The following is a 25,140-nucleotide window of genomic DNA, read 5'->3' on the forward strand; positions in this document are numbered from 1 at the left end:
TTTTGACTTAGACAACTGATAAGGAATTTTTTGGTATTTGATGGCAAGGCATGGCTAACATTCTATTTCCACATTGAGCATGATTTCCTTCATTCTTTATTTAAACGGATGGCCTGAAATGGTAATGTTGTGGTAGTCATGTTAGATGACATTTGGTATCCACAAAGCTTCCAGTCATTTGAAATAAATTGAAATAATTGAGATAAAGATTGAAATCAATTGAAATAAAGAGAAACAATCTTATGATTTTACATGGCGTGCTGAAGTTGTATCAACTGTCAAATCTATGGTGAATCCTGGGGTCCATGAATCTGTTTTCCTACTGAGTGGAAAAAGTTTAAGAAGCCCTGATATAATAAGCATATCAGTCAGGGTTTGAATCCATGTCTTTCTTCAAAGTTCAGTGTTCTATCTATCATGCCAGACTTTTCTTCTAATATAATTGTATCATAACCCTACTGTACGCACTCAGGTGCTACAGATTTTCTTTTTTTTTTATTTCTTTTTAAAACATCAGACTTGAAGAGATGATTATTTTTATTAGTGCTATTGTGGTTTTTGGTGTTAACAGTAGGTCTTTCTGTCCTTCTCAATCAATCTGGATGAATTTACTCTTCCTTAGATCTGATAGATACCCCTCTTTCTTCCCCCTCAATTCTAGGGACTCACCACATTAATTCTGGACTTAGTTTATACGCCTGACCAGCTTTAGCCCAGCTGCAGCTGAGAACTCCAGAAGTCAAATACTAGCCTCTAGCAGAAATAACATGTGCCATCCTGCCTAGTTGAAATCTATATGTTTTAATTTACCAAGCAAGTTCTAATCTTCACAAAGTCCTGCCTTCATTTTCCTGCTCATTTTCCATGCACTTCAGTTACATGAAAATTTGGCTCAAAAAGGAAGAAAACATAAACATACAAGATCAAACTTGCATTTGGGAAATTTAGTAAGAAATCTCCAGTAGGAAAGAAAACACTTTTCAAAAAGCCATAAAAACTGGGAGAGAAGCCCAAGGTTATCAAAACCACCTTTGTTTAGAGATATCAGATCTTTGGGAATATTCACCGAAACCAAATAGCCAGGGAAAAACAAAATGTTTTTCTCTTAATGCTTCTAAATGCTTACTGTTGTCTTGATTGAACTTTTCTTGGATGGGAGCAAATAGAGGGGTGTAGTTTGTAATACCTACTTGATTAGTACTTGGCATATAGTATGTGTACTTAATAAATGCTTATTGAGACTGACCTTAATGTTCCATTTGTGGATTTATTAGAAAGTAAGTCCTTTCAAGTGGACATCCCAAATTTGAAAAAAGAAGCAGAGCCAGAATATTATAGCTCTATACATAACCAGGAATTCTGTTTCATACACTGTTGGAATATAGTAGGAGTGTGTTTGAACAAGTCTTTTTGTATCTCTTTTATTCACTATACCTATTCACTATAAGATACCTATAAGGTATATTAAAAGTTCAGTGATCTATAAGTTCACAATGGCTGTGGAATTTAATGCTCTTATGTCTAAGAAGATGTAGAGAATTTTCTTTCTTCTGTGCCAGAACTGTTGCAAAGTCTTGTTTCATTTCAGACTCAGGAAGAGAATTAAGTCAAGGATATGTCTCTCTGAATTATGTGGTCCACAGCTCATTGTTCATAAATTCACAGTTGTGAGGGACATACCACTTCATTTTTACAGAGGATGAAACAGTCCCAGAAAACTTAATTGACTTGCCTAAAAGTCACATAGATAGTATGATTTTTGTCCCTCTAAGTGTATAAAGACACATGAAACTGAGTCTGATCTAAATGAAGAGTCAGGCAAAGGAAGCTAAGAAAGAAAAATAAACACTGCCTTCTTCTTGCTCCCCTACCCTACCCTAATTACACAGAACTGTGACATATGAATTAAAGAGATTCATCCAGGCCATTTGTCTTCTTTTGCTTTACTTGTTATAGTGAAAGAGCCTTTTCCTTTAGTTCTGTGATACTCTAAAGAGAGATCTTAATTTAATATTTCATTAAAGAACAGAAATGATGAGGGGATTATTTAATATGATACTTCCTGAGTGGGTTATTGTCAGGATGTATGATTCTTCCATTGTCATAATTTATAGCTTTTATCTGTACCTTGATGTAATATGTGTGTGTATATAAAATATATGTATGTGTGTATATACATATAGGTGTTTTATATCTATATCTCTATATATATATGTGTGTGTGTGTGTGTGTATACATATATGTGTATGTGTGATCAGTCTTCTGGGGAAAGAAAAAGTTCTTTCCAAACTTTAAAAGATGCTTCAGATAGCAAAAATACAAATCTATCATCAGACCAGTATCTAAAACCTTTCCAGCTTGGGTAAGACATTCCAGAGCCAGTGGTTCTCAAACTTTTATTCTCAGTATCTTCATGTTGTTAAAAAAAACTATCAAGGATCTGTTCAAAGAGTTTTTGTTCACATGGGTTATATTTATAGCTATTTACTATATTATAAATAAAAAATAATTTTGAATTTGTAGACCTTCTAAAAGGGTTTCAGAGACCCCAACAATTCTTTGGACTACACTTTAAGGACCACTGGTCTTAGACCTTCTAGATCTTGTGCCTTGCTACTGCTACAGCCTTTAAAAATAGGTCATTGAAACACAACATTGAGGAATTAATTGCAGCAAGACTTAGTGAAGGAAAAGGAGAAGTGTCAGACTATAAAATACAGAGTAACTGTAAGGATTCTGCATAAATTTATCATTTGTATTCCTATTAAGTTGAAATATTCCCTTATTTAAGATTCTCTACAGAATGATACAGGCCCAGCAGACATGTTTCTTAAGACTAGAGCATACTATTTAAGAATCTTATCTTCTCTTTTTTTCAGGGCCAACCTGGTCATCTAGGGCCCCAAGGCCCCATTGGAGATTTAGGACCTCCTGGGCCCATTGGGTTACCAGGAGAGAAAGGAATGAAAGGAGACAGTGGATTTCCTGGACCAGTGGGAAATCAAGGAGATAAGGTTAGACTTTTTTTGGGTAAATTAAAGATATAATATATGCTACTGGTCATCTAAATGGGATTTTAAATATTTGCAAAAGCATTGGAAACTTTATCTCAGAATAAAAATCCAAGTAAATAATACAACTAATATGTGGGTTAAAGAAAAACCCCCATATTATTTTCCTTATTAAATTAAATCACTTCTAATCATGGAGTATCTTTTATGTTGATTGTACTTTCTGATATTTTTAGGGCCCAACAGGAGTACCTGGTTTCCCAGGCTTGGATGGCATACCTGTAAGTAGCCCTTGAAAAATTCTCATAAAAAAGAAACTCATTTAAGCCATACTTATACATTTGAATCAAACCTGAAGCAATGTCTTGATTATCCTCATATCCACATGTGCAGGAGAAATATAATTAATGACTTAGAAATTCTGTCCATCCCACTGAACAAGGAAATATGATAACTGGGAAAAAATGATGCTTTTGGATCCCAAGGTTTTCAAACAAGTTAAATGATGTTTCCAAAATAAGAAATCACACTTGGTGTGATATCAAAAACTGTGACTCCATACATAAAATTATGATTTGATAATGATATATAATAAAGAAGAGCGATTTCTTGAACAATTGACAATCTCCTATTTGAGTATCCAGCCACTTAAACCATTATGCTCAACCAAATGTTGATAATATATTCGAAATTTCTGAAAGTACCATATATAAATGAATTATTTTTTTCCCTCAGGGGTATCCAGGACCTCCAGGACCAAGAGGCAAACCTGGCATTGATGGCCGCAATGGTTCAAGAGGAGATCCAGGGTTTCCAGGAGAGAGAGGAGTACCAGGACCAGAAGGTCCAGCTGTAAGACATTACTTGCATATAAGTGTATCTTTTAAGAGCAAACCTTGTAAGTTCAGCAGACAGATGTATATTCAAGTCTGTAACTTATCAGCTCTGTAGACCATAGTCTGCAACTTGAAAGTCCTTGCCTTATATTGTATGTAGAAACCCTCTAAGGAATCCTGAAATGAAAAGTTATTAATAAAGCAAGAGTGACTATATATGTATATATGCATACATGTATATGGTATGAGTGTGTATAAATACATATATATGTCTATCTATTATCTATCTATCTATCTATCATCTATCTATCTATCTATCTATCTACCTATCTATCTATCATCTATCTATCTACCCATCTATCCATCACTGGGAATGACTAGAGTTTTTGTTATGTGTATAAGCAGGGAGCTGAAGGTTGCTATACATTTTCATAATCGAATCTTCCTACTTCAAATAAAATTTTTAAACTTAAGGAAAAAATACTTGGGCTCAATTACATCTCTTGAAACATGAATAATGTGAATGCTATGCACTTGCTCTAGCATTGCTGCAGCTGTACATACATCCCTTGTTAAGGGAGAATGTAGTATAGTACAAAAAGAATTGATTTTGGCATTATTGGATCAAAAAGGTATTATTGAACTTAGTTGCTGAGTCAAGTGAGCTCTTTTTACAAATGAGAAAACTGAGGTGATCAAAATGGCTTGCCCAGGGTAACCCAGCTAGGTCTTCCTGACTCCAGGCCCATTGCTTCTGTCCACTACTACATACGTGAAATTTTGGCCCTGCTTTTGCTTACTTTCTGACTAAAATATGTGATCTTAGACCAGCCCTGTTATCTCTGGGACCCAGTTTTGTGATTTGTATAATGGGAGGAATGGAGTAAATGATCTCTCTGATCTCTTCCAGCTCTAGCATCCTGTGAGCCCTGTGCATTTATGTGACATGTCACTGACCTCAAACCCTTTCAACCGGTGGAGTATGTTTCACTGCTCTAACCTGCACGTATACATGTGACACTGAATAAATAATTTCTCATAATGATGAAAGACTCCTTTATCCCCTCTAATGGATATAAAAATTTCCAGGTTGAAAACCACCAAAATAAACAATACCCTGAGTTGTGAGTCACTTAGTTGCTGGAACAGGCATCCTAAGCATGCAACAAAAAACTTCCTTTTCCTTGGGTTCACTAAGAATCATTGAACTAGATCATTATCAGTAAAATTGAAGATCCCAGTTTTTCATGAACTTATTCTTCCCCAAACATCTGGTGTTTGAACCAGGGGCTTACCCTTTGCTATGTCATCTTAGTGCTAAGGAGGCCCACCAAGGAATACATTCATTTTTCTGACCATTCTTTCTTTTTTCTCCTTTTTTATAAAGTCTAGAGGCACTTTGGCCTTGTAATCTGATTTCTTGTGATTTTTTTGTCTCTCTCTGATTAATTATCATAGCTCAGGTTGTTTTTAGTAAGCCTCTTTTGCTTCAGAGATATGTCTGACTTCTGATTTTGTCCCTGGCCTTCAATGGAGCCAAATCAAGCACAGAATTCAAATGTATCTTTCAAAATTAAAGCTGTTTTTTTAAAGTGCCCAGAGCAAGACTAGCATTCATCCCTTTATTGCCAGACTTCTCAATCTTCCTAATCACTTTCTACATATACTATAGATATAGACCTTGAAAGCACCTGGGAGGCCAGTTAGTCCAATATCTCATTTGACAGAACTGAAGCCCTGGTCATAGAGTGATAGTAAGCATCAGAGGAGGAAAATTTACTATTCAATCCTTTGACTTTTATATACACAGAGTGAAATCATATACAGTTAGGTGGTCTAAGGAATAGAATACTGAGTTTGGAGTTAGCAAGAACTTAATTTGAATCTCACTCTCAATAATTAATATCTAGGTGACCCTGCACAAATCTTCTAATACTTTGGGATCTAAATTTCCTCATCTGTAGAATGAGGGGGTTCTCTATCTTTCTCTATCTCTATTGAGGATTGGACTCAGAGTCTTTGAAACCCTTTCCAGCTCTGATTTATTCCTATTTTCTAAAACTAGTAATTTAAAAAAATTCCCTGGCATGTTATTGCATGATCAATGAAAGAGAGATTCCTCTTGCTCATATATTTTATTATTGAGAAATAAGTGCAATTCAGTTTACTTAAAATTAATTTATAGTTATCAATACCAATAATTTATTTTTTCTCCCTTACTAATAATTCTTAGGAGTTAATCCAAATTTCTGATGGATACCAAATATGTGTTTCAGAAGCACTGGATAAATTATAGTTAAAACTAATAAGATAATGGAGGGAATAAAAAATCAATAAGACATTGTATTTGAAAGTTTTAGTCAGACATTCACAATTAACAGTGACTGGGCAGCTTGATGGTGCAGTGGATAGAGTGTTGAGCCTGTAGTCAGGAAGAACTCAGTTTCTAGAGCTCAAATCCAGCCTCAGACACTTTCTAACTGTGTGACCTTAGGCACCTCATCTGTAAAATGATCCAAAAAGGAAATGAAAAAACCACTCCAATATCTTTGCCAAGAAAATCCCAAATGAGGTCACAAAGTCAAATATAACTGAAGTGATTCAACAACAAAATAATAACAGGCACGAATTATAATATGCTTAATGATTTTGTACTTTTCCTCCTAAACAAATGTTTGATTTTCAGGGTCTTCAGGGGCCAGCAGGAGAAAAAGGGAATTCAGTGTATATTTCAGGTGCTATTAAAGGCCTCCCGGTGAGTATTCCAGGAGTTGTTGAACTTTCAAAAGTGGTAACATGTATGATTAATCCTAATTGTTTAATGAAATCATTATAACTTTCTGTACTTTGATGATTTAGACCATCATGTTCCAAGGAGATCAGAAATGCTAAGTAGGGACAAAGCCAAGTGATTGTATTTGTTGTTAACACATGCCCTTGCAGCTAGAGATATATAATTTTTCATATTATAAAGATATCCTCCTATACTTGTAGGAACAAGAATATTACTCTAAAGTAACTTCCAAAACAGTGACTGTTAGTTACTATGACTCATGTGCTATTTTTAAAATATTTGCTTTTTTGCTATCAAATAATATGTAGCTGAAAGTAGGTAATTGCAAACAATAATTTAATTAGCAAGAAACTACAGTGACTTCTTTCATCCCAGAACTGCACACAAGATTATTAGAAGCCCGAAGACAATAGGAAATGGAATTCCAGGAAAGCTAGCGGCAGTACAGGGCTTCATCCCACTATAATCAGAGATTGGCCAGAGACATGGAAAGCCCAGAAAGCTTTGGGTACAAAAGCAGCAAGAATGGAGAGCTTCCCTGAGACATGAACAGAAGAAAACAAGGAAATTCAGGAGGCATTCTGAACAAGAAGGGCAATCTTCAAAGTAAAATGTAGAATTTATTACATACATTTTAAAAAGAAATGGTATGAAATGAGGTTTCATAATTTCATAGAAAATCTTCTTTTGAGTTATGGAAATGATCTTATTGGTGTTTAAGTTTAGAAAAAAATTAAAAGCAAGTTAAGTTTGATGTGCAAGTATTAAGCCTTTGCTATATGCAAGATACTGTTCTTAAATTGGCAAGAGTGGCAAGCATTTGTCCTTAAAAAATTTAAGAACCTCAACATTAAGCCAATATTAACAATAAAAATAAAGTAGCCTAGAGTTCTTAGTTCTTTGTAGTGATCCTACAAAAAGCATACTCGATCAGTCAACAAGTTTCTAAGCACTAGTAAGCTCCATTTTATGTGCCAATTATTGTTAGCATATTCATACTATCAGTTTTTATTTAATATTTTTTCCAATTAAATGTAAAATTAATTAACATTTCTTTTAAAATTTTTTGAGGTTCAAATTCTACCTCCCCATATTGAGAAGATAAGCAATTTGAAATAGATGATGCATGTGCAGGAATGCAAAACATATTTTCTTGTTAGTCATGTTGTAAAAGAAAAGACAAAAAAACCCAAGAAAAATTTTAAAAAATATGCTTTAAACTGCTATCAGACTCCATCAGTTTCTCTGGAAATGGACAGCATTTTTCATCATAAGTCTTTCAGAATTGTCTTAAATCATTATATTACTAAGAATACATGTATTCAGTTTGATTTATTTTGCCAATGAAATGATTTCATGTTACAGGGAGATCGAGGTGATCCAGGATCTCCAGGTTTACCTGTAAGTCTCTCTATGGATTATATATTTCCAGGTCCTTCTTGATCAATGTGTGAAATCTCTATCATCCCAGGCTAAATTTGTCCTGACATTCAATTCACCTTGGGCTGGTTTCCACAAAAGCATTTGACATTTGGCTTGGTGAATTCAAGATAATTTTAACCTACTTTAAATATAAAGTAAATCTTCTGGACAAATAAAAAACTATATAATCCCACAACACTGTGAATCCTGGTAAAAATAATTTTGGTTATCTTATTTTGAATTATTCAAAGATTGCTACCAAGAATCAACTGATATGTCATTTCTATATCCACCTTCACTTCCTGAAATATTGCAACCTCGCAGTCACCTCTATTTATAAGTGATTATTGAGGTTGAAAGAAGAGACAGGTTGCCCTTCTAATGATCCACTTCTGATATGGCTTTTTAAGCAAGACTACTTTCTCAGATGTATATAAATCTTTTACCAGGCATGGAAGGATGACTTGATTTTTGTCATTGATCATCCCAGAAGAAATACCTTTTGTGTGCATATAAGCAAGAAGATAACTTAGCGTGTCCTTAAAATAAATATTAAATCATATCTGCAAAGAAAGAATGATTATATTTTAGACCATTAAATCATCTGAAGTGTGCAAATTGCCCAGAACAAATAGTCCTTTCTCCTTGCCTTTCCCAGACTGAGAGTCAGGAGGAGAAATTGGGAAAAGAAAGTGGGAAATTGGGGGCAGAATTTAAGAGACCTGGTTTTGAGTTTCAGCTTTGCCATTTGTTACCTATGTGACTGTAGGCAAGTCATTTAATTTTTCTGTGCCTCTGTTTCTTCCTTTATAAAATGAGGGGATTGGACTTGATTAGAGCTTCTTAAACTTTTCCTGTTCATGACCCCTTTTCTCCTGAAAAAAAATTTTTGTGACTCAGGGCATATGGGTATATAAAATATATATATATATTTATATATATATGATTATATATAAAATATATATAAAATAAATAAAATTGATATTATGCAAATCAAACACTGATAATAAATTATAATTTTGTGACTCTCATAGTCATTTATCAGACTCCATAGGGGATCATGATCTACAGTTTAAAAAGCTGGGGACTAGATAGCTTATTAAAGTCCTTTCATATGATGTTAACATGAACTTTTTTATTTCAATGTGCTAATACTTATGATTTATTAGAAAAAGTGTGGAATAGTAAGCCTTGAGTCTAGTGTTCTAGTTCACTGTCTGATGCATAATGCCTGGATGACCCTTGGCAAGTCAAGGAAATGTGTAAAAACCAGTCTCTCAGTGTTATAGGTCTGACGTGTCAAACATGTGACCCATAGGTTTATTTGGCTCACAGCATCCTGAGCAAGGCCCAAACTAGATTAAAATATAATTGGGAAATATTTAACAAAAATACATAAAATACAGTAAAATATCAATAATGTTAATATATAATTTTCTAAGTCAACCTGTGCTCACAAGAATCCTTATGGTTTAATGATCCCATGTCTATTTGAGTTTGAGATCACTGTTTTAGGCAGTTCTCTCCAAGAGCACCCAACACTAGTGAAAATAGAGGTCTAGTCCCTATTCTTACTTTATATATCTGTATTTATATCTATAGATAAACATGCATATTCATGCATGTATATGTACATATATGTGCACACACATGTGTATATGTTATTTACATTTCTATCATATATACAAACATATTTATATATGTGCATATGTGTGTATAAAATGTTTATATAAATATTAGGGTACAGAAAATGATCTATATAGTAATGGGCCAGGTCTCCAGAGTCAAATTCAAAGTTGTGCATTTATTTATCTATAATTAATACATTTTTAAATACATGAAATAATGTAGAGAGTCAGCATAGTATGTGCTGAGGGTCGTCTATGGAATTTGAATTGATTCAAGTCTTGCCTTTCATACATTCTAGCTATGTGACATGGATATGTATTCTATCCTCTCAGGGTTATGTATAATTCTTTAATACAATGTATTATGGATGAGAGAGATCTCTATATCAATAAAATCACAAGCATAACCCTCCAGAGGAGAAAAATATGAGAAGAAAAAGAACCAAGTAAATATTATTCTTTTTAAAAAATGTATTAAACATATAAGAATTAATTACATGGAATTATGTACATGTTATTCAGAAGTTGCTTTTAAATAAGTGACCTCATATTGCTTAATTTTTTTTTAATTTCTTATTATAGAGACTTATAATATAACCAGTGAGGACATTTCTGGATAAAGGACCCCTGTATCAGAATTCACTAAACCTGAGCATGCATATTTCTGACATATATCCTGAGGTTTAGTGAGTTTGGAAGCCAATAGAATTTCACACTGTTGTTGTAGGGTTGTTGCTGATAGAAAATGAAGCCAATAAGAGTTTTATTTTTTTTTTTAAGAGATAAAGGGTATTTTTTAAACTGCTAGAATTACATTCAGACTTTGTGATAAAACAGAGATTTGATTAAACAAAGGCATTTTTTTTTTCATGCATAGGGACCTCGAGGGGCAAATGGATCAATGGGTGAAATAGGATTTCCAGGGATACCAGGTTCTAGAGTAAGTGTCATATTAATGATAAAGTTCTTTCTTTTTTCTCCCCAAAATGCAATTTGTTTCTTTGTCAAAATCTATATCACGGTACCTAACTGTAATTTCAACTCTAATCAGACATTATGTCACTGTTGATATTAATGTTTGCTGATGTTTGTCTAATTGAAAATAAAAAAAATAAAAATAAATAACCCATCAGTAAAATAAAAAGCCAGTGTGTGATAATAGAAGAATAATCTTAAAACATATGGTCTTAAGTACTACCTGTCTCCATTACTTATGGGCCACATGATCAAGGACCAGTGACTACCTTATTGGGAGCCTCATCTTTCCCATTTGTCATTGGGAGCAATGCTATTTGCACTAAGGGTTGATATTTAAAAGAAGCATTTTTTTGATTTTAAGTATAATATAAATGTGACTTGTTGCTGCAATATAATTGTTATTATTAACAAGAACAACACTATACTGTTGGGTTTAGAAGGCACTTAGTGAAATTGTCCTCCAATCAATACAAATCCATAACCATTATTGAAAAACCATATTTTTTCTGATAGGAACATTATCTTCACATATAGAAATAACAAATTTATATTTTTACATTATTGAATTGAAATTAATGGGCTGTTTAAGTCATCAGATGGGGAGACCAAATAGAATGCCACAGAGTGCTAGATGAGCTGATTTATTTTCTTTTTGTGGTTGTCTTTTTAGGGACCTCCAGGCTATCCTGGGAGGCCAGGTGATCAGGTAAGAATAAATGTCAAAGAATTTCTGAATAGACCACAAATTCATAGGTGTAATTAACTATTCATATCATTTTAGATCTTTTGGATTTTTCCTTGCTAGTGGACATCTCAAACACTTTTAAATAAACTCTAATGAGCTAGATGATCAGGTACAAAATTTTCATTAAAATTTTTATGAAAATGTTAACTTCATTCTTTTTTTCTCTTAGGGCAATCCAGGTGTTGGAGTAAAAGGCCAAATTGGAGATCCGGTAAGAATAGTCTATATTCAGGAATTACCTGGGGAACAATCATTTATGACCTGTTAAGGACCTTATTTTATTTTATTTATTTAATAGCCTTTTATTTACAGGTTATATGCATGGGTAACTTTACAGCATTAATAATTGCCAAACCTTTTGTTCCAATTTTTCACCTCTTACCCCTCCACCCCCTCCCCCAGATGGCAGGATGACCAGTAGATGTTAAATATATTAGAATATAAATTAGATACACAATAAGTATACATGACCAAACCGTTATTTTGCTGTACAAAAAGAATCAGACTCTGAAATATTGTACAATTAGCTTGTGAAGGAAATAAAAAATGCAGGTGGGCATAAATATAGGGATTGGGAATTCAATGTAATGGTTTTTAGTCATCACCCAGAGTTCTTTCTCTGGGCGTAGCTGGTTCAGTTCATTACTGCTCCATTGGAAATGATTTGGTTGATCTCGTTGCTGAGGATGGCCAGGTCCATCAGAACTGTAAGGACCTTAGTTTAGCTCCAGAGGAAAAAAATAAGGCTGGTGACTTTGCATAGCTTCCTCTCATTTAAATTTGATTCACTTGCATGTCATGGCGTGATCTACTTGAGGTCATGGTGTTGTTCAAAAATGAAGCACAGAAACAATACTGTTCAAGCTAGGTCTAAACATTCTATATAAAACCTAGTGCTAATGGTATTACAAATATACCACATTTCCTTATTTCTTCCTCCTTCTACCTAGTAACTGAGAAAATCAAAGTTTAAATAACCATAATTAGCATATATATATATATATATATATATAATTTTATATAGAATGTTTAGACCTAGCTTGAACAGTATTGTTTCTGTGCTTCTTTGATTTATAGCTAAGTGGTGCAGTGGTTAAAAGTAAAAAATCCTCAGGCTCATACTCTGCCTCAGATACATAGCAGATGTGTGATCATGGGCAATTTACTTAAATTTACTTTGCCAGACTCAGTTTCCTGAGCTGTATAATGGAGATGCTGACAGCCCTTATCTTCCAGGAATGCATACTTTAAATGTTAGTGATGATGATGATATACATACATCTGATCTTTAGCCATAGTGATTAAGATTATTTATAGAATAAATTTAAGGTTTAGGCTAATTCCCATACTAAGCTTTAACTTAATAACAAGGGAATAAATATTATTATGATAGATACTTATCAGGATCTATTATATTTTATTTTAAATTTATTTATTTTTATATTATAATTTAAAGTTTCAAAAAAAACCCTTCCATGTTCTTATAGCAACTTGCCAGTTTGCCATGTTGTTTATTATAAATTGATGCACATCCTAATTTGAGGTCATTGAATCCCACCCATAAAGAAGAGTAGAACATGATAATACTGATGGATGCTCACCCTGAGACACATACTCCTTCAGACAAAGGTTTGAAGCACATTGGTTAGGCAGCAAGTTTATGTATGGAACAACATTCAAGATTCCTCAGCTGCATAATGGGGATGGGAGAGTTGGGAGGGATTTTCATGAAATAGCCTTCCACCCATCTTTCGCAGCAGCAAGGAAAACTGCCAGCAAGTTAACCCAGTGAGACCAGTGTCATCTTCCCATATTTAAAAATGTTAACTACCTGAGGGGAAGGGGCAGTGTTGTTATTTAAAATTCATTTAAACTTTTTTTTTGTTGTGCTAATTATGTAAATATGTAAACTTTGATTTTCCTCAGTTACTAGGTAGAAGGAGGGAGAAATAAGGAAATGTAGTATATTTGTAATACCACTAACATTAGGTTTTATGTAGAATATACATAAGAAAAATACATAAAATCTGCATAGATTCTGTATACAGAATATATACAATTATGCTTTGAAAGAAGAGTCAAAGTCCTTAATCTTCTATAGAAGTAAAGAAAAATTGCAGCTCCCTGGCGGAAGTTTTGCACCCCTTGTATAAAGGAGGCTGAGACTGGCAATTCTCTTCAGCTCAGGAACTCTGAGCTACATGAGGGTGGACTAAGCCTGTCTGTGTCTGTGTTAAGGTCAGCATCAATATGGTGAGCCCCTGATGAACTGGCTCAGGTTATCAACAGGAGATTTCCATTATTGATTAGGATCCTGCGCTGAGAGCCTGGGGAAGCCTAAGTTAGAGAGAAAAAGAGGAGGGATGGGAAAAAATGGAGGGAGAGAGACAGAGAGAGAAAGAGAAGAAAAGAGAAAAGGAAAGAAAGGGGAGGGAGGAGGAAGAGGAAGGGACACAGACATAGGCAGAGACAGATAGACAGAGACACCCACAGATATTATGGATCAAGAAACATAAATCTTTTAGTTATCACTACTAGAAAGCCATTTTCAAATTCATGTTGCTATATGTAAGAAATGGCTTTATAATCATCTTTAAGTTATGGCTAAGAGATAACCCCCTTTTTTTGTTCCTACTCAGTATTGTTAACAGAGTTTAAAGAATATTATTGAAAATTGTATTTTAATTTGCTCTGGTACTTATTTCCAGTTAATTCCATGAACTACAATTTTAAATTTTAGTGCTGTCCCATGACTTAGAGATTAATCCAATCTTCCATCTCTGGATAATTCAACATTCTTATTGTCTTGGTATCATTTGACTTTTATAGGGTGAAGTTGGTCTTCAAGGTTTTCCAGGACCAACCTTACTGATTGAACCTCCTGGTTCATGTCTCATTAAAGGAGAAAAGGTATGTACATTGAAACCTAGTGTTCCTTTACTATTTATAGCAATGAAAAAATTGGGAATGTGATATTTATTAATGGCTCTTCCATAATGACTTATTCACATTAATAATATCTCCAGTTCACGGGACTATGAATAATAACCTAAGTTAAAGTGTTCCATTCACATTTTGTGACTAAATGAAAAAAAACTCCAGCAAATATTCACTCTTGGATTTATTGTTGCAGCTTTATTTTCAAAATGTGTTGCTGTTTTCAAGCACCCTATAAAATTATATTCTTTTCTTCAAAAAGAATTAATCCATTTGTAGAGTCTGTATGCCTAGCTGTCCATCAGCTGCCATGTTTAGATAGATCATGTATTTTCTTTTTGATATTCTTTGATTACAACAGTACACATTTCATTGTTACTACTACTTTTCTAAGTGTCCAATGCATCTTATATGTGAATCAGTCAGAAGTAAAACAAAAAAAAAATGGAATTGATAAATGAATAAATAGTTTTAAAGTTCATTTCAGTCCAGTTCATCCCAGATAATGTTTGAGACATTGGAAATTCATGAAAATAAGGCAATATCTTCCTCCAAGGAGGTTGTATTCTACTTTGTCAAATGAGCTGAAATGTAATCTTTAAATAGTAAGCATAAGTCAGAACTTAACTGTTATTTTTTAGGGGATGAAAGGAATGCCCGGTGTCATTGGTCCCTCTGGACCATATGGAGTCAAGGTAGGTAATCTTTTATTTTTTAATTATTAAATAATATTTTTCTTTTACTCCAGTATTTCTTATTCCTTTATTCAGTAAGAATTTCAGTAGAATGAGTGCTATAATCACATTGATTCTCTTTTCTTTAGCTATTATCTAAGTCATCTTTGAGATATCTTGTCTCTTTTTCATGTTGCTGACAATTGTTAACTTCATCTTTATTTTTTGTGTGTATCTCCAAAATGTCCTCATGTAAAGGGTGAACCTGGTATTGGAGTGAAGGGTGAAAAAGGTACTTCTGGATTCCCAGGACCTCAGGTAAGAATTTTTCAAAATTAATTAAAATATTTTATTGATTTCATTAAATATTTCCCAATTATATGTAAAAACTTTTTCAACATTCATTTTAAAAAATTTTAATTTCCTAATTCTCTCCTTCTTTCTCATCTCTCTCCCCTACTTGAGAAGACAAACAATCTGCTATTGATTATACATGTGAAGATATACAAAACACATTTCCATATTAGCCATGTACAAAAGAAAACACAAAATACCCAAGAAAAATGAAGTCTATAAAAGTATGCTTCAACAAAGTTCATCAGTTTTCTTTCTGGAGACAGATAGCATTTTCATAAATCTTTGGAATCATCTTGGATCATTGTCTTGATCAGAGTATCTAAATCTTTCACAGTTGATCATTATCATTTTGCTGTTACTATCTACAATGTACTCTGGTTCTGCTCACTTCACTTTGCATCAGTTCATATAGGTCTCCCTAGGCTTTTCCTGAAACTATCTTGCTTTTAATTTTTTATAGCACAGTTTTCCATCAAAATCATATACTACAAATTATTTTGGATTCCTCAATTGATAGGTATACCCTTAATTTACGTTCTATGTCACCACAAAAAAGGTGCTATGTATATTTTTGAATTTTGTAATTATTTTTTAATACTATAAAATAATTTTTTGGTAGTTTGGCATTGAATAAGTAAATTAACTTAGGTAGAATTGTCTTTTTTGTTATATTGGTTTAGCTCACCCATGAGCAATTAATATTTCTCCAGTTATTTAGATCTGTCTTTATTTGTGTGAAAAATGTTTTGGAATTATGTCCATATAGTCTCTAAGTTTGTTTTGACAGGTAGACTCCCAAATATTTTATATTGTTTACAGTTTTTTTAAGTGTAATATCTCTTTCTATCTCTTTCTGATGGGTCAGAACAAATTGTTTATCTTTCTAGTCTACCTATGGAATATTTCTCTTTCACATTTTATAGAAGATTTAAGACTAATTAAAAGAAATGTTTAGGTTGCTCAAAACAGGAAAATTTATGAAATAAAAACAATAGTGCTTTGATTAAAAAAAGTTGCAAAATATTCAACATTTACTGAAAAATCAATCCCAATGCTAAGCTTAGAAAACAGACAAAGAAGAGTGAATGATTAAAGGAAATACTGGGGATTATCGGTCATTTCCTGGCCACTTTAGTGCCAACCTAATAATAACTTGGAATTGATACTTTAAGCCTGTTGGATAAAATGAAATGTCAATCTTAGAGGAATAGCTAGAAAAAGGTGAGGCAAAAAGCCAAAAAGATCATCACACCAGTCACTAATTAGCACCTTCATTGATACTGTCAGTACCAAGGCCAAGCTTCAGTTGGCATAGGAAGTGGATTGTCCCTTCACTCTAAATTTAAGAAGGGAACATAATGAGGCTCTGGTGCCATGGTGATTTGCATTGCCCCTACCTAAAGGATGCCAGCCTCTTTCTGGGCAAATTATAAGGCATCTGTTTCCAAGATATTTGAGTATAATTATTATTAAATTGACAAAAATCAAGTGGAACACACGGTTGGGGTGCTCTGAATAATGGCATCCATTATAAAGGACTGACATTTGGGTGGTTATTGAGAATCGCTTAATTGGAGTTCAACAAAAATGTTATGCAGAAACAGAATCAATTATTTATCTATTTAGTATCTTTCTTTCAAGCTACCTTGGCAAACATCAACACATAAATTAAACACTAATAATCACAACTTTATTGTGAAGTAGGGAAAGATAATTGGTTCACTCACATTTATTTTTTATTCTTTTTTTTTTGATGTGTGTATATTTATGTGTGTGTGTGTGTGTGTGTGTGTGTGTGTGTCCATGTGTGTGCTTGAATCTCCAAGGGTGGCCCTGGTTCCCATGGACTTCCAGGTTTTCCAGGAGTAAAGGTAAACATATTAAGATAGCAAACAATTTCTACAAAATGGAATTCAACATTATTCCCAATGTATAGCTTCATGTCCTCTTACTTGAAGATCATAATTATACCACAAATAAATGTACATGTAATTAAGAAAGAGGACATTTTCATGTATGATATGCATACTTTGTTTATAGATATAAATGCTAGAGCTGTCAAGTCAATGGGAACTACAACCTCAAATTGCATAATGGAACAGCAAGCTTATTAAATGGACAACACATCCTGACATCAAACATAAATTCATTTATTCATTATTTATTTATTTTATTAAAGCTTTTTATTTACAAAACATATGCATGGGTAATTTTTCAACATTGACCTTTGCAAAGCCTATTCTAAATATCCCCTCCTTCCTTCCACCCTCTCCCCTAGATGGCAGGTAGTCCAATACAAAACATAAATTTAAACAAATTATCTTTTACAAAGAAGACCTGTCCATGGTTGTTTTTAGGGAGAACTTGGAGCAAGTGGTGTCCGTGGGCAGCTTGGAGTTTTTGGCACTAAGGTAATAAACCAAGGATTTCTAATGGGTAGACACTTAATTTTCTGATTCCTACAGTGCCTTTGAATGAATGTGTAAAGAAATATTTCATGTATAATAGATTTTTGAAAGGTAAAATAGATTTTCTTATTTATTAATGTATTTTAAAGTTTTTTGTAATGCTCCTGTTAAAGACCGAGAAATGATCCTCTTACATGGGAAAAGCTAAAAATAAAGCATCAATATGCACATTTCAAATATTTCATGAGAATGATTTTATTAAATCTATGATTTCATTGGCATAGGGAACTACTGAAGAAGAAATTCCCTCTACCAATGCAGATTGACAACCGTTGTGCAGCTTATAATCTTAGAGACTTGTCTGGGTCACTGAGATGTTCAATGACTTGCCAGTATGTGTCAGAAGCAAGACATGAATCCAGGGCTTCTGACTTTGAGGTAGGCTCCTTGTCCCCTAATCCAGGCAGCCTCACTAGTTATTTTCTTTCTGACTCTCCCTAGCACCTAGCATAGATCTCAACACATAACGAGTGAAACATATTGTCTAATTGACTGACTAGTTCAATTAATTATCTAATTGAAAATTAAAATGAAGAAGGCAACATGGCATTTTAGAGTTGGAATAGATTGTTGATATTAATCATTTGGCTTAGAGGAAAGGTGTTCACTTATTCCATGGATGAAGAAACTATGACTTAGAAGCCTCAGTTAATTTACCTAAGGTCACATAATTGGTGATAGATAACCCAGAAAAGGTCATATGATTGCTATCAATGCACTTCTTTCAAAGCAAATTCCCTTCAGTTCCCCCTGAGTAGGCTTAGTTGTAGTGGTTAAGAAAAAAGAAATATGGCAATTGTTAGTATCAGAGGACAATCTATAGCCTGGTCTTCTTACTCAATGAATAAACTATAAGGTTATTGTTAAATATTAATCCTGGATTTTTGGACTATAATTCAATGCCCTGAACTTCTACCACAGAAGTTTACCAAATGTTTACCAAATAGACCCAATGAGCTGAAAGTTACTAAACCTCCAGATATGTGTAACTCAAAACTTTGAAGTAGTTCTCCTATCCATTAGGGGTACAGCAGGGTAATATAGCAGACCAACAAGGGCATATAGTAGACTGAGGGCTGGACTTGGCTTCAAATTCTGCTTTTGACACATATTAGCTATGTGACCCTGGGCAAGTCAGAGTCTCCCAGTGCCTCTAGCAGCTCACTAAGACTATAAAATACAGAATTTGAATCAGTGAAAGAAATTTCTTCCTTGGGAATTCTCTAAACTGATACAATTATGGTCCTATTAAAAATCATTTTTGTTATTCTTAAAATTCTACCAGGTTATTTATTTCTCTTATTGTCATATGATTTTTATCTCTTAATTTGAAAGACCTTGTTGCCCTTCTAAAACATATTTGATGCCTGAGAAAAGTATTAATAATTCTAATAAAAGTGAATGAATGAATGATTTCAGGGAGATCCTGGAGAGCGTGGAAAGCCAGGACCACCAGGTGTTTTGACAACCCCACCTGTTCCTTGCAAAGGTTTGTGTTGCCTTCTGTTACTCTACAAATAATATTGGGGATATACTATAAGAGAAGAATCACCCTTATTGGTCTTATGGCTCGCTTATACTTGGCTAACTATATGTATATTACCCTGAGTCTATAATTACCTATAGAGAGATACAAATGAGTAATTCTAGCAACCTATCATGTCCTTGACATATATAAATTATTATATAACTATGAATTATTATTAGTTAAATACAATACAAATAATTTTTTACATTTATTAATTATAAACCTCTCTCAAAAAATAGCCCTGATTTTATGTTCCACCAAGATAATGGCTTCAAGGATAAATGGCCAAAATAAATATATCTTTTATTCACTATTTCAGCAAGCCTGATGTGTATCCTCCAGGCAATGGTGCAGGCCAAAGGTCATAAAACTCCTTCATCCTGTATGATTCTTTTCTGTATTTTCCTATAAAGTGTCTATATTACAGACAGGAAGCCCATTTTTAATAATCTGTAATAGTGCTACACTTGAACTGGTCATCCATTGTCCATACAGACAATGTTCTACCAAAGATAGATATGTATGTAATAAATGAAAGTTCTGAGCTTCAAAAATCTAGACTGCTCATTAAAAAAGTAAATTATGAATCTAATTTGAATCTAAGATATTGCATTTTCATCTTGGGAAAGATGACAAAGCAGCACAAATTTCAGAGTGATAAAAATCTTAATTTTGTTTCCTTAGCATGACCTATTTCCCATGTTTTTTAACAGGACCTCCAGGGGACCCAGGATTCCCAGGACTCTATGGAGAAAAGGGGTCAGTGGGGTTGCCTGGTCCAGCAGGACCCCCTGGCAGACCAGGGGAAGTCAGAATAGGTAGGAATCCACTCCTTTCCTATAAAAAATTATTTTTTTCCAGGAGAGGTTGAGTGCACAGAATGCATCTATACCATGATAAGAAATAATCTAAATTTTCTGGGATGAGAATGAACAAACTTTTAGATGCAGTTTTCCAAGTTTTCAGTTACATGGAAGGAGAGCAGCTCCCAAAGTCACAGCTGAGAAAAGATGTACTGGTCAGGCTTGCCACAGAAATGTGGTTGGAGGACACCCCCGGCATTTTATCCCATTGTGTCCCCTATCTATCTATAGTTAAGACTTTTATTTGAAAAGGGAAACACCTCTCTGAAGGTTCATACTTTAAATTTCTTTTAGCTAACAATTTGTAAGTGAGATTTAGCTGAAAATTACCTGAAAAGAAGGCTGAGATACTGAAAAGGAAGAAAATGTTAGGTTTGGAGAGATCAAGATAGAAGAAAGATCTTCTGAATAAGGAAAGGAGGCTGAGTAACAATTTACAATTTTGCTTATAGTCAGTGCTGACACGGCTCAAAACCATGTTAGGGGCCAACTTTGCCATATATTCTTTAAATAAGAGACTCCATATCTGTTAAAATGTTGATATCTTGGTAGTTTGAACTATTCCACCAAAGGACAAGTCTAAATGAGTAAGGGGTTATTGTAGTCAACTATCTATATCCTACAACTTTATATTCAAGAAGATAAACATTGTATAGATAAGAGGTTTTCAAGTTTTTTTGGTCTTAAGACCCTTTACTTAAAAAAAATTACTGAGTGTTTTTGTTTAGGTGGAGTATATGTTTCTATATTTACTGTTAGAAGTCAAAATATTAAAATTTTAAAATATTTATTTAAAATCAATATTCAACTCACTATATGTTAACATAAAACATTTTTATGAAAAATGACAATATTTTCCAAAGCAAAAATAGTGAAAAGAATGCTATTGCTTTATATCTATATATATAAAATTTTGTTTTGATATTGTTTTTATATATGTATATATATTTATATAACTTTTTTTCAAGTCACTTTTGTGTCTGACTGTAGAAGGCAGCTGGAGTTTCTTATCTGCTTCTGTATTTAATTTTGTTGAGATAAGCTATTTTGTTTGAAGTATATGAAGAAAATTTGGCCTGATATAGTTAGGTAGTTGGAAAAGAGAGGAATATTTTAATAAAGGCATTTAGCATCTGAAAATTGTTGTGAAAACAGTCATTACTTTATGGACCCCTCAAAAGGGTGTCAAGGGTGCTTGATCACATTTGAAAAACCAGTATGAAATGTTTTATTCTTATCATATTCTAAGGTGGCAGCATAGTATTTTAGTGGAGTAAGACTGCTGAATGTGAAATCCCAAGAACTGAGTTAAAAATTGCCATGCTTCTTACTACTCTGTGATCTTAGACAAGTCACTTAAATTAGCTTGATTTCAGGGTTTGCTTGCTCATTTATTTAATTGGAAAGAAAAGTTAGAGGGGTTTTTATGACCTTTATGGCCCCTTCAAGCACAGAATCCATACTTCTATAGGATCTTACAAGGCAAGAGATTATCTATAGCAGATTGACTCTAAATTATCCAGAAATCTATCTTATTACTCAGAGTCTGAGTATTCATTTGTGTCTTCTCCAAGGGCTCATGGTCATGTTTAAAGAATAGACAGGAATAATAAAAAAAATAATAATCTCAAGCAAATAATTGTTCAGGAGAGAAATTTCAGATAATATTCTATTTGCTGAATTTTAGTACTTTTTAGCTAAGATTATTGATATTTTCTATGAACTTGATCCTGATATCACACTCAGCTCCTGCTCAAAATTAGCCAGTAGCTCCTCCTTTTGTGGGTAACAGGGAATACTAAAGGATAAAGTTCCAGCTAGACCTTGGGCACTGAGGCTGGGCTGCTTATGACTCAGTTTGCTAAAAGGATTGTCAATGACATAAAAGAAATTGCTCTATAGATTATTGAAAGAAATTAGAATCCTTAAGGATATATAGTAGCACAATTTGAAATAAGGTAGCAAAAATGTAAATAATTCATTTTAACTGAAATTAAATTTAAGATAGAGAGTGGACCTGTGATTTTATTGATATAGGAAACTCCCAAGTGAGAAAACTCCCTTCTACCAATCCAGGTTAGCATTGATTTGCAATTTATAGTCTGAGAGATACACACAGCCAGGCTGTCAGACTTAAACCTTCCGGACTATAAGACCAAGTCTATATAGATGACATAGAAAATTCTTCTATCTCCTAAAGTTGAATTATGAATTTAGGTGATACTCATTCTTTGATTATACATTTTCTCCCCCAAACCTTCAAAGGCTCTCTATTGTTTAAAGTCATTCAAGACACTCCACAATCTTCCCCTAATCTGTAGTTCCATCTTTCTTTTCCATTCATCTCTTTCCTTATAGCTAATATACCTTATCACTTCCTTCTCCATCAGGCCCTCTAAGTGGAATACCCACTTCACTATTTCTGCCAATCAACATTCTTTCTGTCCAAATACAATTCCAATTCTTCTGGATGGGGTAGCATAATTAGCATATACACCTAGATCTATACTCAGAAAGTCCGGCTTTAGACATTTATTAGATGAATGACTCTGGAAAAATCTTTTAAAACACTCTGGGAAGTTTCCTCATCTGTAAAATGAAAATAAGAATAGCATCCACCTCTCAGGGTGGTTGTGAGGTTAAAATGAGATGTCTGTAAAGTACTTTGCAAATCCCAAAGTGCTGTATAAATGGTGGTTATTAATATTGTTGCTGTTGTCTATTGATCTGTTTATTCAAGTATTTACCAATATTATAAAAACTTTAAAAAGATATTTTAAATGTTTGGCTACTTTCATTATATACTTCTATTTCTACAGGATTTTTCCTTTAGCCCAGAGTCATGATTTCCTCTGTGAAGGAAATTCTGAGTGTCAAAATTTTCTGCACTGAAGCACATGGAGATTTTTTAATTTAAAGTCTTGAAGAGTTAGCTGAGGTAGAAGAAAGCTAAATGTTTTGTCCAGGGTCATAAAGCTAATGTGTGCCAAAGGCAGAACTTGAAACCAGGTGCTCCTAACTTCCAAGCTGGCCCTCTCTTTGTTACATTATGCTGCTTTTTCTCCCTTCTAGATTATTCCACATCCTGAATTAAATTAGACACCTTATCTCTATCCCTTCTACCCTTCAGTAATTCCAAAGTTGGAAAAAAAAGTGGACACAAAAGCTTTCTGTTTATGCATGAATTTCATCCTTCTACTTCCATTTACGTTTATTTGAATGAAGTCATTGCATTTTTATTTGGCTCTCAGAAATAATGGAATAACTTTTCCAAAACATTCTTATATAAAGTAAAAATGTGCTTTTTATTACAAAAAGGTCATGATGTGTTTGATTTTGAATAGTTATTCAATAAATATTTATTTCACAAATTTTATATACTATAATTGTCTCAGCATTATATGTTGACTAATTATTGATTTTATTTGCAGGAATGACAGGACCCCCTGGGCCTCCAGGGTTGCCAGGTTTGCAAGGTCTTCAAGGTGAAGCTGGAAATCCTGGAAGAGGTGATTCACCTGCAGGAAAACCAGGGACTCCAGGACATCCAGGCATACCAGGAGTCCCAGGGCAACAAGGTCAACCTGGATCAGATGGTACAATGAGCACTATCTGTGTTATTTGATATTTACACAGTTCTTTACATTGGCAAAATTCTTTATAAAACATATGATATATGTTTGCATGATTTCAACAATCTTATGAAGTACATTGCTTTTGTTACTCCTATTTTAAAGTCAGACAAGACAACTAGAATCTATAAACTAAATGTGGTTTTGGTGATAGTTAAGGAAATGACGATTAAAATTTTAATATTTTATATTTAGTATCTGATACAATGACAAAAATAGAATCATCAAGGTTCTACTTCATGTTTTTTCTCTTGAAGCAATGATTAACAATTGAAGAAACAGTAAAATATTTGCTGAACCTTGATTTTCAGTTCTTTTTAGAAATGGTTCTAATTGAAGAAATGGTTCAGATTGCATAGAGGGACAGAAAAACAAACAGAAAGTGACGGACAGAGAAAGATAGATAAAAAAAGAGACAGACAATAAAGAGAGAAAGAAAAAAAGGAAATGACAGAGAGAGATAGCTAGAAGAAGAAAGAAAGAAAAAGAGAGAGGTATATAGTCTGAGAAGAGAGAGGCAGAGAAAGAAGGAGACAAATAGAAAAAGGCAGATGGGTTAAGAGGAAAACAGGGAAAGACAGCCAGATGGAGAAAAGATGGATAGATACAAGCTGCAAAAGATTTAAAGAAAGGAAAAGGCAGACAGAGGTGGAGAAAGAAGAGACAAACAAATGAAGTAAGATAGATAGAACAATCAAAAGAGATAGATAAATAAATAAAGACAGACAGATGGAGAGAGAGTATAGAGACAGGTAAATAAAGAAAATGAGATAGACATACAGACCAAAGAGAGGGGGGAAAGGTGAAACACAGATAAAGACAGAAAAAAAGAAACAGACAAAAAGGAAAAGAGAAACAGATGGAGGAAGAGGAAGATAGATGGAGGAATATAAATAGATTGATGGAAAGACAGAAGAGGAGAGAGATAAATGGAAGGAAAGAAACTGACACACACATAGGAAGATTAGCAGAGAGGAATAGAGAAACTGGAAGACAATTTGGCAGAGAGAGTGATTTCTCTATCTTTATTTCTTGAAAGATTTATAAACATTTCACATTTTTTCTCTCCCATCAAGTCATACATTGTAGCACTGGCCCTCCTGGACCACAAGGAGTGAAAGGTCAATCAGGACCCCCAGGAAGAAGAGGCACAAAAGGAGAAAAAGGCAAGTCTATGTCAAGAATTGAATTTCAAAAAAAGAACTGGCAAACTCAGCTTCCTTCAATTACCCGGCTAACTTTGAAGGTGTAGAAGGTGAAACCCTTC

The 25,140-nt window shown here is 33.7% G+C and overlaps 1 protein-coding gene across 2 annotated transcripts in view; it reads left to right on the forward strand.

Annotated features, from left to right (window-relative positions):
• Positions 1-25,140, forward strand: part of COL4A4 (collagen type IV alpha 4 chain) — a 141,228-nt gene that overhangs the window by 34,536 nt on the left and 81,552 nt on the right. For both annotated transcript variants that reach the window (XM_031957942.1, XM_031957943.1), the window contains exons 5-21: positions 2,880-3,014; positions 3,248-3,292; positions 3,747-3,863; positions 6,534-6,602; positions 8,007-8,042; positions 10,569-10,631; positions 11,340-11,375; positions 11,584-11,625; positions 14,244-14,324; positions 14,993-15,046; positions 15,284-15,343; positions 17,209-17,253; positions 17,740-17,793; positions 19,270-19,339; positions 20,092-20,196; positions 23,673-23,837; positions 24,950-25,039. In XM_031957942.1, the coding sequence (XP_031813802.1) occupies positions 2,880-3,014; positions 3,248-3,292; positions 3,747-3,863; positions 6,534-6,602; positions 8,007-8,042; positions 10,569-10,631; positions 11,340-11,375; positions 11,584-11,625; positions 14,244-14,324; positions 14,993-15,046; positions 15,284-15,343; positions 17,209-17,253; positions 17,740-17,793; positions 19,270-19,339; positions 20,092-20,196; positions 23,673-23,837; positions 24,950-25,039 (1,267 nt within the window). The remainder of the gene's footprint in view (positions 1-2,879; positions 3,015-3,247; positions 3,293-3,746; positions 3,864-6,533; positions 6,603-8,006; positions 8,043-10,568; positions 10,632-11,339; positions 11,376-11,583; positions 11,626-14,243; positions 14,325-14,992; positions 15,047-15,283; positions 15,344-17,208; positions 17,254-17,739; positions 17,794-19,269; positions 19,340-20,091; positions 20,197-23,672; positions 23,838-24,949; positions 25,040-25,140) is intronic.

This window comes from Sarcophilus harrisii, chromosome 3 (assembly GCF_902635505.1).
Source record: "Sarcophilus harrisii chromosome 3, mSarHar1.11, whole genome shotgun sequence".
In the NCBI taxonomy this organism is placed as follows: domain Eukaryota; kingdom Metazoa; phylum Chordata; class Mammalia; order Dasyuromorphia; family Dasyuridae; genus Sarcophilus; species Sarcophilus harrisii.